Below are 12,458 nucleotides of genomic sequence, written 5' to 3'. Positions count from 1 at the left end.
AAGTGGGTATATAGATGAATAAGATTGTGTGGGATGTTCTGTATGATATACACACAAAAAAATCAACAAATTAAAAAAAGACATAATTGAGGAGGAAGCATAAAAATGTACTTCATGTTAAATAGTAGAGGTGATAAACATTACCATTGAAATCTACCTAATGACTTTATATCCATTCTCAGATGCCAAGGAACTTAGAAATTAATCAACTGTGACTAATAATAATCAGATATATAGAAATTAGAAACGCATGTGCAAACATCTTACTGTCAACTGCATTAAAAATGAGTTTTTCTGTATGAAACTGTGTATTTTAATAATGAAATGGAGATCTTTTTTAAAGGTTAAAACCTCATATAATGTCTTATAGGGTTATATTGAGTACAATATTGAATATCTATAATAATTCAACTGTAAACCTAAAAATTTACAGCCAATTTTGAAAGAAATGCATGTTAGCTCTGGAAATTGTTATTGAATATGTCAATGCTGTTGTAATGAAATGCTTCTTCTAAGTATGTGGTTATTAAATAAACAATTAAAAAATTTTTTTCAAATACTTATATGTATCTTGACATGAAATTTTAGGAAGAATTGTTTTGTTACCATCAACAATGAAAAACATCAAAAATGTCCTGTAACCCTGAGAATGTTTGATAAACAAGTCACAAATTCCACATACTCTGCAATGTTATGGTTAGTTATTACAACAGCAAGCAAGTATTAATCACAACCCCATTAAACATTAATGAAATTATTGCAAGAATACTTGCAGCTTTTTTATCTGGTCAAACAACTGGAACCTAAATGGTATCTGTACCAACCAATCATTTCACCAGCAGTTTTACATTTCTTTAAAGTCTCATATAAAAAGCACCTGCCTAAAGTGAGTAATGGAGATTTATATCCTTTGCACTTAGGAACAGGGTATGTAACCTATTCCATTTTCCTCACTCATGGAATATATTTCAGCTTATATTGCACAATGCAGATAAGGACTCTGACCAGCCATTTAGACTTCCCAAGTACTTTTCTCCCCCTGCCCTAAATAGCATGTTCAATTTATTAAGTAAATGAAAAAAAAATCTTTTATATTATGTTTATCTTACACTTTTAATAAATACAAAAGTACGTGTGGTAAGTCCATTTGATATACAATACAATGCTGAAATACAACATTTAATCAAACTTTGTGCAGTTCTGCTTAAAAAGTGACTATAAATATCATTCCAGCAGAATAAAACAGAAGTCTATGTGAGAATATGAGACACTTTGTGTCTCTTCAACTACCCTAAACTTAAAATGCACTGCGATCAAACTGCAACAAGAGCTAAGCTAATATCGATGTATACAGGAAATGGAACACAGGGGAAGCTGTCATTAAAACTGGAGCAATCTTTATTTTCACCTTTTTTTTTATTATTATGACTCACGTATACAATACAAAGTACTTGGACCAGGAACCGGGTTATTGGGACACAAAATCTACATTCATAGCTGGACATAAAGACAAATGACCAAGTTATTATTATAGATATATTTTAATGTTTTTTTTTCCTTTTGAGCACATTGCATAAACAGAGAATTCAAGACACAGTTAACAATACATTCAGTACAATTCAGTTCTATTCTACTAGGGTTAGAAGCACAATAAACACGCACAAGACCAGCGACCTAGTCAGTCTCAGTTGTTGATTTTTCTTCTTAGTGAAATAAGCAGCAACAAACACAACAAAACCACATTACGAGTACTCTCAAAGCAAGATTTCTTTCTACAGGTAGTGATAAGATACGTGGGTGTTTTTTTTGTTTTTGTTTTTGTTTTTTTCCATTTTCAGTTTTTTTCTCCTTTTTTTTTTCCTCCTATAGTAGGAATTTCTTTTTTCTTTATCAAGATTATTGCAGGTTCCACTTAGGTAGTATGATAGAGATTTAATATCAGTATATTATTTTCATGATTATGGTGATTTCTGAGCACAAACATTAATGCAGCTCAGAGGAGCAATCTTATACCTACCAGTTCCAAGACAGTTCCAAGACACAAATTTCTCAGTCATTGCCAAAACTATCAAAAATTAAGGAATGAAGGCTATTTTTGTTTAAGTGTAACTATAGTGAAAATGTGGTATGCTATTTTATAGCTCAGGAAGACCTAAAATTTGAGTGCACTGATTTTAAAAAATAAAAAGAAGTTCTAGGGGCTGGAGAGATGGCTCAGCAGTAAGAATATTGGCTGTTCTTTCAGAGGACTCCAGTTTGGTTCCCAGCATCTACATGATAGCTAACAACCATCCATAACTCCAGTTCCAACTCCCCCTTCCACCTCCAAAGGCATTGCATATGCATGGTACACTTACATACATGCAGGAAAACCACTAATATACATGAAAAAAATAATAAATTATGTTGAAAAAGGTCTAAAAGATTGAAGGAAATTACAGAAATAGAGAACAGATGTTTTACCATAATGATAAAAAATATAAGATTCTATAATATCTATTTTAATATTAGAGAGGAATTTAATAAGGAAAAAAAACATTAAGTGAGTAAGGCAAAAGCTCCACACTGCCCCATGCTGCAGCCCTCATAAAATAACCTAAGGCAGTAGAAAAGATAAGCAAATCTAGCAAGTTTACAAATATACTATATCAAGAACTAAAAATTATAAATCTAGGATATGTAAAGCTTTGATAAACAGGCCTTATTCTCTAAAATGGAGGCCAGAAAACACTTTTTCTAAAGGGCTAAAAAGAAATGTTTTAGGATTTGCAATGCATAAAATTTGTTATAGTTATTCAGCTCCGTCATTTTAGCACAGTAGAATCACAGAACATAATTAAATTAATAACCAGATAATAGTGATCATTTTTGCTCCAATCCAAAGAAGGTAATAGGTTATATTATACTTATGTGCCATACTTTGCCAAGCTCTGTCCTAAAGAGGTTGTTCTCAATCCTGAGTCCACATTAGATTGCTACAAAGAGATTTTTTTTTTTTTTTAAGAGATCGGTTTTTAGAGGCCTGGGGAGATGGATCAATAGAATGGTTGCTTAGCAAGCATGAGAACCAGAGTTTGAATCCCCAACACCCATGTAAATGTCTTCTTTGTCTGTAACCCCTGAATGGGGGGCAGACACAGGAAGATACCATGAACTCTCCAATCAGTCTAGCAAAAATGGCAAATTTGAGGTTCACTGAGAGACCCTGTCTAAACAAACAAGCACACACACAGGCACATGTACAGGCAGAGAGACGAGAGAGAGAGAGAGAGAGAGAGAGAGAGAGAGAGCCAACCTAAAAAAACATGCGCACACACAGGCGCACGGAGAGTCAGAGAGAAGAGAGAGAGAGAGAGAGAGAGACAGAAAGAGAGAGAGAGACAGAGACAGAGACAGAGACACAGAGAGAACAGTATCCAGGCCATACGCTCAGAGATTCCAAAATAAGCACCAATGTGTAGAGCTTGCCAATCAATACATTTTATAAGCCCTTGCAAGACAGCAGGTAAAATATTTCATATAATTTTTTTAAGTACGACAAGAACAATGACTTAGATAAATAGCACTATCATCATTAAAAATCTAGGGAGAGGTATAGCAAGTTGTCCAAAGTCATATAATATCGCTGAATGAAACCTGAATGGTATTTCATGTAGGACTGGGCTTTTAAGTATGTCACAAAAGGTATTATGTATAAAAACTAACTATAACACTAAATTGATTATGAAATAAAAGAGAAAGCAAACAAGAGAGGACAAAGCAGTCCACATTCACTTATAATTGTGAATCAATTCTATGCTACACAAGAGTTCTGGGAGACAATAACAGGAATGCTGTTTCACTTCCTATATGCCACACTGACCTCCATGTGCATATCATGGGCCTAGGCATGTATATTTTAAACACCTAAAAACATATGTATGTATGGATATATATATATATACACATACCTATATGTATATATGTATTGTTCACCAGTTTTCAATTATGAGATACTCATAAAGGTAATGAAACAAATTCCTTCACCTCATTTTATTTAGCAAGTATACATATACATGGCCTAATACTGATGAATGATACTTAGCTAACATGGGGTCTCTTGGCATAATCTATCAATACTGAGGTTTACAGACAAAATGAAAAAATATTCTCAATATTTCTGTGGAAGAGTCTTCTAAAGTGTGACTATTTCATACAAAAGTCAAGTATCTACATCATGTTCTAGTAACTCCATGAAAATAAATCAGTTTTTAAAAGGCATATATTCTGAAATTTTTCTTTATAAAACCTTTTGTTTCATACATGTTGTATATTCTGACATACTGGTAAGCATGACATATCTAGCATACACTACTTTTTTAAAGCTACATTAGTAAAGATGCAAAAGAAACACTAAACACTGTTTGACAAAAGCAAATTTCAACATCTGCAAAATAACAATCTTAAAACTAAAATATTTTTCATAAAAATGCCTTGTTCAGGTTTTATTGCTTTTTCACATCAGTAATTCTTAATGCGAATGAAAGATTTATAATCTAAAAGTATCAAAGAATTATTTCATAACCTGACTTGGTTTGTGAGAAAATAGCTTATATGAATGCCAGTTGTACTTCTTTGGAAAGACAAATATAAATCTATTTAGCGATCTGATTTTCTCTTTCATCTTGTCTCCAGTTTCTGTGTAGATTTATAATGTTCATTGTTTCCAATTTTAACAAATCACCTAATGGCAGAAAGGAAAATATGTTAACCTTGGAATTATTTGCAGTTGGAGAAATCCCTTTTGTCTGGCCCATATAGGGCCTGCAATCTGTTTTAAACACAGATTGTCTGTCTTTCGTCTGACAGCCACCAAGCTGCACAAATTACTTTCTGCCTGTTCACCTGTTTGCAGCTGTGTCTATAAGCTAAAGATTCTGCAGTCTGACTTGAGCAACCACTTCAGGATTGATGACATGTGCTGCTGATAAAGTGAGCAATTTGAAGAAATTACTGGCTATAGTTATTGAAAGACATCTGGGCATGAGCTGAGAACGAGAAGCCTTCAATCATGTGCTTGCAACCTGCAGTGGCGGCAACAGTGTTTGAAGTGATACCCTACGAAAGGCAGTTGGCCCTGGTACTAAATAACCATACAATATATGGAATATAATCTCTCAAATGAGTAGTAAAAGCTTCTGTTTTTTAACTGTAAAAGTTTGAGGTCTGATCCTTTCTTGAAAATATTCCTTGGAAAATAATGTATGGCAATAATTAGAATTTCATGTTTCTATCTTCATTAGCATTACAATGCATCTCTTATTGTCTATGTAATGAACTATTTCAAATTGTTACTACTGAAGCCGTAAAAGAAATATCAACATTCACTGACCATGTCCTACATTCTTCATACAATGTCCTTAAAGAGGTTTTTGTCCATTATTTAAATATTTACAGCAATATTAAGCTGGAATTATTGTTCCACTTCACTGGTGGAAAAACTGAACCAAATTAAAGTTCTAAGAAACTAGTTTAATGTCATAGTTCATAGAGATATACCATATTACCTTTCTACTCCTTGTTGGAATGCTCTTGTTTCTTGGTGTACTTTAGTTATGTGATAAATTATATGCATTGTCAGAAACATCCTTTCCCTCAGGTCAGACATAAGGAGACGTGGTTTCTATTCCATCTTTCTATCTCATTACATAAACTTAGTTCACGTCAAACTGTCAACATTAATTGAGAAACCTGACTAAGTCAAAAGTATACTTTTGGGGGGGGGATCTTTTTGAGACAGAGTCTCCCTGTAGCCCCAGCTGTCCTGGAACTCACTATGCAGACCAGGTTGGCCTTGAACTCACAGAGATCTGCCTGCCTCTGCCTCCCCAGTGCTGGGATTAAAGGTGTGCACCAACACGCCCAGCAGGAAAAAGAACAATTTTAAGGCTCACGTACACACTAAAACTGCAAGTTCTTTACACATTTGCTGAAATTCACTCAAAGTAATGTTGCATGTAAAATTATGACTAAAATAAAATCAAATATATATATGTTTTATTGAAAGAACATACCATAACTAGTAGATGAAAAAGAAATATTACTAAAATGCTATTCAAATAATTAAAAGTTTGACTTTGTCAATATAAGCAACAATTACAAAGACCAAAAAATATTAAACATAAATGAGGAGTTATAAGAGATGTATAAATATAACTTCAGAGAAAAAAATGTATCAATAGCAGAAGAGTCAATTCATATAGACAGAGCTGGGTGTTGAATCCCAAGTCTTTCAAATTCAAAATAAGATCTAAGATTATAAGTTAACATATTTTATATTATCATTAAATTTTTCTAATAGAGAAATTAATATGATTTTGGATAAGTTCTGTAATTCTTTGCCTCTACTTGCAAATGCCTAAAAGTTCTTAATTTGTACATATTCCAAATGCGGTAAAGTTAATACTTCAGAAATGGTTCAATTGAAACATACCTAATTAATATTAAAAGACAATTATATGCTAAAAAACTGAATTAGCTATTGTAACTGTAAGCTATTGTAGATTTTAGGAAATAAGACTGCAACAAGTATAAACTTTAAAGTTTCAAACCCACATCTAATTTTTCAAAACAGATACAAACAATCTAATTTTCAAATATTAATTTGAGGATCCATTTCCTAGAAACAGTTTCTTGTTAAGGGCAGACACACAAAATAAAACATTCTTCTTCTTTTAGTTAAAGAGGACATGTTAAAAGAAATTTTTTGAGATGCTGCTTTCAAAGGTTCTTTTAATTACTTAGATTTCCTGTTATTTTACATTGGTTATACATTTTCCATAAACTTAGAAAGTACTATTCCTGGTATTTTTATAAATACTGAAACCTCTTCTAGAATGAATTTAAATACATTGGTAAAAGTGCCCATAACTTACTATTAGTTCAACTTTTAAATTAAGAATACAAAAATTAAGTATAGCAAAGCCAAAGACTAGCCATATAATTTTTTTTCTTCACATTTCAGTCTGCATAAATTAGATTCAACGTAGAGCCAACTGGTGCTAGCCACAACAGAGGATACACATCAGTTAATAATTGTAATAAATCAAAACTTATTTATTTACCTAATGATAAAGCAATAACATTCTTACCCAGAAGGAAAACAGTCAAGAAATATCATCTATGTAACTATCCTCTATTCTAAGCATGTCCTGGGCTCATATTTTTAAAAGCAGCTTTTATTTTAAAAGACCTAAGTCGTGAGAACATACATACCACTTCATAACTTTGACACAAAGTACATATAAGCAGATTAGACTTTACTTGGTATAAAATCAGTTGGCAATTTTACATCTGTGCATGCAACATAAATACACCAGCTGGCATCACAAGCACACACACATATGGACTTCAAAACAGAAACTTCCTTATTTGCAGCACTGCCAGGGTAATTTTGTATCCTCTGTATACTACAGCTATTTGTCAGGCCCCTGCAGGTGTGCACTGCACATAAACACACAGCTGTAGTCCAGCAAGCCAAGTGTTCCATCAAACACATAAAGAGAGATCTCAGCAGTTGGATTAGTCATCCTTAGAGCAGGTCCAGGGAGAACAATATGAGTTAATATTTTTGGAAAAAGCATGGATAGGAAATTTATGATTATGCTAGCTTTACCAAATGACTGGAGAACTGTATCATTTTTAAAGTAATATATGCTTATTAAGTTATAATTAGAATGGCTAAAAAAGTTAAATTTGGATTTAGTTTTAAATAATAATATAACATATATTTTAGCTATTAAAAGGTGTGTAACTGCATCCCATTACTATGGTGTTTAAAATTATAATCATTTTATCTTAAAACATTGAAAGGTTATATATTACATTGTACAATATTTATCATTCTACTGTTCTTTTATATATATTTAAGAATGTCTTAATATAAGCTAATTGAGACTAAAATTATTTATTACACAACATTTAATTATTTTCAGCTTTGTGCTTTATTAAACTGTAAATACTATTAAAATATTCAATTCTCAAATGTTATATAGAAGTATATTAGCCCCAAAATAGCTAGGTAAGTAAATATATGAAAATATAAGCATGGACACTTCACAATCATGTGAAAGCCCACAACCAAATTAAATGTGACCTTATTAACATTCTTTAAAATATCTGGTAAACACTTCCGGCAATTGATAATTATGAGTAACTACATTTCCCCCCAAATGCTCAAAGTCCACCTGGCAGTTGACAAAACATGAAAGATAACTTACAAATGAGCTTGAATGCATTATGCCTAATAAACTAATCTCCAGTGAACTTGAGGTCAAAGAGTTAGTAATCAAAAAACAGCAGTCTCTGACATAAGGAAATCTGTGCTTTCTTGTATTTAGAAGGTACAAAGGTACTTAAGGAATACATTAATCTGATGCAAATCTCCACCTCACTTAGCCTATTCAGTCTTACCTTACATTAAGTGGTCTATCAAACTACTACTAAAATAGGAAAAGATTAAGTAAATGGGGAGGAAGGAATCACTTGTTTATGATTATTTAAATCCCTTTAAAGCAAATTATCTCAGATCTTGTTTTGTTTTTTGTCCAGATGTAAACAGGAAATATTTGAATCTAATTTGGATTCCTAGATTACTGATGAGTCCCTAAGATGTGAGTCTTGACTCTATAAAGCTTCCTACTGGCTTTAAATGCTTCAGGATGAATCTAGATGGATTCTTCATTCTAGAACCTCTCTTTAACAGCAATTTTGTCTCAAATGATTTCTTTAAAACAATGAGTTGTGAAGTGGGGCAGGAAGGGGAAGATAGAACTAGCTATAACAAAAGCAGCTACTACAGTCATATATACACACGTACACACACACAGAGAGAAGAAAAGCCACAATAGATAAAATAATCTTGCTTATGGATGGTGAAGAGAGACTCTTACTTGAAACTGCAAAGCACAGTATACAAAAGTCTCCAACCCTAAAATGCTTTCCTAAAATGATGAAGGAATGCTTTCCTTACAGATTCCATTCTCCATATCACCCATGCTCTGTTTTCCAAAAAAGTAATGATTATTAGCAGTGACATTCTTTCTTCTCAGTCTTTATAAAGAAAACTATGTAACTACTTATCAGCCTATTTATATAGCCATCTATCAAAAACATGCATGTATGTACACACAAATGCACATACACTGCTCTTGAAAAGTGGAATGCTGCTGTCTTGGTGTGCAAATTTTACTTATACCCTATAAATCTGTCCTACATATTTTCATAGCTGGCTAATATTAAATAGCATGAAACCGTCCAACAATGCTATCTATATTCATTTAATACTGACAAATCACCCAAACATTCTGGTGAAAGAAAACAGATATAAAAAAAAATTTGAAGAGCTCAAGCCATCTGAAGATCAAGAACAGGGAAAACTAGCCCAGGATAGACTCAGAATAAGAACTGCCTATCAGGATGGTGATCAGGGGTAACTGCAAAAAAAGATACAAATAACCTTTCTGAAATTGAGAATTGAAAACTTTGAAATTATTTCTAATTCTAACGACAGAATAAAACCAGGTATCCCTTCCTACCAACTCTCAAAACAGTGCTGTTATTTCATCCACATTGGAAATACTAAACAAAACTGAGGTTCTGAGAGGTCAAGGATCTTAACAGAAGTCACACAACTAATCAGGTAGAGGGCATGTCAACTCAAACTTTCAATCCTACTTCCAATCTACTCTTCCTTTCTACTTTCAATACTGTACTTCATAGATGGTATAGCAAATTTTGTCTGCCATTTTCAGCTGTTCTCTCTGAGCAACAGAAATAGAAAAGATAAATCTATACTTGAAGTTTTAAGAACTCAAAAGAAAAAATACTCTAAGAATCTTTGTCCTAAAGCTGTAACTGGTTACAATACATTGCTGAAATGAATTGCAAAGAAGCAGAGAAAAGAAAAAATAATTAGAAAAGTAAACAATAATATAATGGTGGCTAATATAAAGAGAACTTTTTATTACATTCTATGTATTTTTTGAGTGATTCCCAGAATCTTTAAACTGTTTTTGTAATAGAAAGTAAATTTTTATAAAAGAAATAGGAATAATGACAAAAAGAGAAACACACTCATTACATCAATAGAAGAATTAAATAAATAATAGCATTCCTATATCATGGAATAGCATGACGCTTTTAAGAATAAGTTCTATTTTTGGAATGATAACCATAAAATAGTTTTAAGTTTAAAAAATATTAAGTTCTAGAATATACACATTTAAATAGGTACTTAATGCAAACCTATGTGTGTTTATATTTGTATCTGGACAAAGAAAGATAGGGGGACAGGTGAAAACAAAATTAACTTTAAAAAAAACTTTGCATATCTACATACTGTTTCACTCATTAAATACATATTAATTTATTTAACTTAAATATTTTAAACATAAAGAAGAAAAGTAAATACACACATTTTGTATGTTTCATAAGCAACATATAATCAAAGAATAACGAAAATTTAAAAGGTCATTTTCTTAGAAAATTCAGTTAGGGAAATCTAGCATCTAACACAAAATTCTTTGAATTCATCATCCTTTAAAAAACAAATGCACACAAATATATAAATGATGTAATTTTTCATTTTAAAAAACCACTGAGATGTCTCCACTGATAAAGGTGCCTACCACCATGCCTGACTACCTTAGTTTGATTCCTAGATCCAAGAGTTGTCCTCTGACCTATCCATGTGCACCATGGTACGGGCATCGCAACACACACACACACACACACACACACACACACACACACGCATGCACACATGCACGCACACACAAAATTAAAAATAAAATATTTTTAAAAAAACAAATAGGCAATTAACTATAGAGATTAAGATATTCAAATTGTAAGCAATGGTAGAATACCAAAAATATGAAAACAACTACATAAAAACATTCTCAATAATAGCAACTTGGGCAATTGAGAATTTAGGTATTTATATTGCTACTGTTAATATTTACTCGGCAGACTATAATAAACACAAGTATTAAAGGTATAGTTTACTATAGAAAAGTAGGTAACAGAGGAGATAAAGATAATGTGACTGATTTTTACCAATTCATACCTAAAGCTTTGTGCACTCAAATATGTAACAAACCATCCAATGTATCTGAATCTCAAAATTCAAGACAGAATGTATGTAACTGTTCAAAAGAACTTCAGATTAGGGGCTGGAGAGATGGCTCAGTAGTTAAGGACACTAGTTTTTCTTGCAGAAGACCCAAGTTCGAATCCCAGCACCCACGTGGCAGCTAACAACTGTCTGTAACTCCACAGGAGATCCGACAGCCTCTTCTGTCCTCCATGGGCAGTGCACGATACAGGTGCACTCACCTACATGTAGGCAATACACTCATATACATAAAATAAAAATAATATTTTTAAAAAAAACTTCAGATTAATATAGCCCTACCACTGAATAGTCAAAATAATAAGGATCAAAAGCTTGTAGAATGTTCATTTAAAGTCATATGCAATGCTGTCAAACTCCCTTTTTTTCGTTGTTTTTATTCAATTTTTGTGTATTTCATACAGAACATCTCAAACAATCTTAATCATCTTTATACCCCCATCCCCACCAGCACCTTCCCATAGGCCCACATACACAATGGAGCCCATATTCACTGTCATCCCTGTTATGGCCCACTGTGCCTTTTAAACCTCTAAGCTTCTATCCACAAGACACAAACTGTCCTCAGCCTTAATCAGAGAAGTTTTTCTTTGCAATAAATGATGGTGAATGCAGAGACCCATGGCTGCTCAAGGTGCTAAAAAAAGGCACAACTGAGTATTCAGTCCTAAGCAGGACATTTATACCACCCCTTCCAAGGCTTAAAGAATATTCTAGAAGGAGTAGAAAGAATGTAAGCCAAAAGATAGGAAAAATGGCAGTGAAATGACATTGCAATCATGAACTCATAGTAGTTTCCATTTCCTATACAGGGACTATACAAGAATGGCCTGGTCAACAGTCAGTCATAGATGAAGGAGGGGCTTGTGGCCCTCCTGCTTCCTGCTGGACTACTAATTACTTAAGGATTTGTGGGGAAGGGGTCATTATACCCACTGGTGAGCCCACCAATCTCCACTGCATAGTTCAAAACCCATGGTCACACACGTTAAATTCAATGGGTCACAAATCAAAACAAAAAGACATGTACTTGGGGGAAAAGGATCTGTAAGAGGAAGCAAGGCTGGCATGGTTAGGAAGAAGCTAAGAAAGGGCAGGTGGGGGGAAGTAATAACAATGCATTACATAATGTAAGAAATCGCCAAAGAACAAAGGCCTGAGAACTTGCATCTATCTCAGTACGTGTCACAAGAATTCTTATACAGATGAAAGTTTAAGATACTGTCTCAGCTAAGGTTGGGGCTTCTTACTCATTTCTCCACTTCTATGCTGGGTTTTTTCTGGTTTG

At 33.1% G+C, this 12,458-nt stretch overlaps 1 protein-coding gene across 11 annotated transcripts in view; it reads right to left on the bottom strand.

Annotated features, from left to right (window-relative positions):
- Vps13b (vacuolar protein sorting 13 homolog B) overlaps positions 1–12,458 on the bottom strand; it is a 723,076-nt gene that overhangs the window by 554,341 nt on the left and 156,277 nt on the right. Inside the window, exon 18 of one of the 11 annotated variants that reach the window (XM_029562767.1) lies at positions 4,570–4,723. The exons of the other annotated variants lie outside the window; for them this stretch is intronic. Within the exon in view, the coding sequence (XP_029418627.1) occupies positions 4,635–4,723 (89 nt within the window). The 3' untranslated portion in view covers positions 4,570–4,634. Of the gene's footprint in view, positions 1–4,569; positions 4,724–12,458 lie in introns of those variants that run through there. 11 annotated transcript variants of the gene reach the window in all.

This window comes from Nannospalax galili, unplaced genomic scaffold (genome assembly GCF_000622305.1).
Source record: "Nannospalax galili isolate Female #2095 unplaced genomic scaffold, S.galili_v1.0 scaffold334, whole genome shotgun sequence".
In the NCBI taxonomy this organism is placed as follows: Eukaryota; Metazoa; Chordata; class Mammalia; order Rodentia; family Spalacidae; genus Nannospalax; species Nannospalax galili.
Note: the sequence above shows the minus strand (reverse complement) of the source record. Positions and strands in the feature narration are given on the sequence as shown.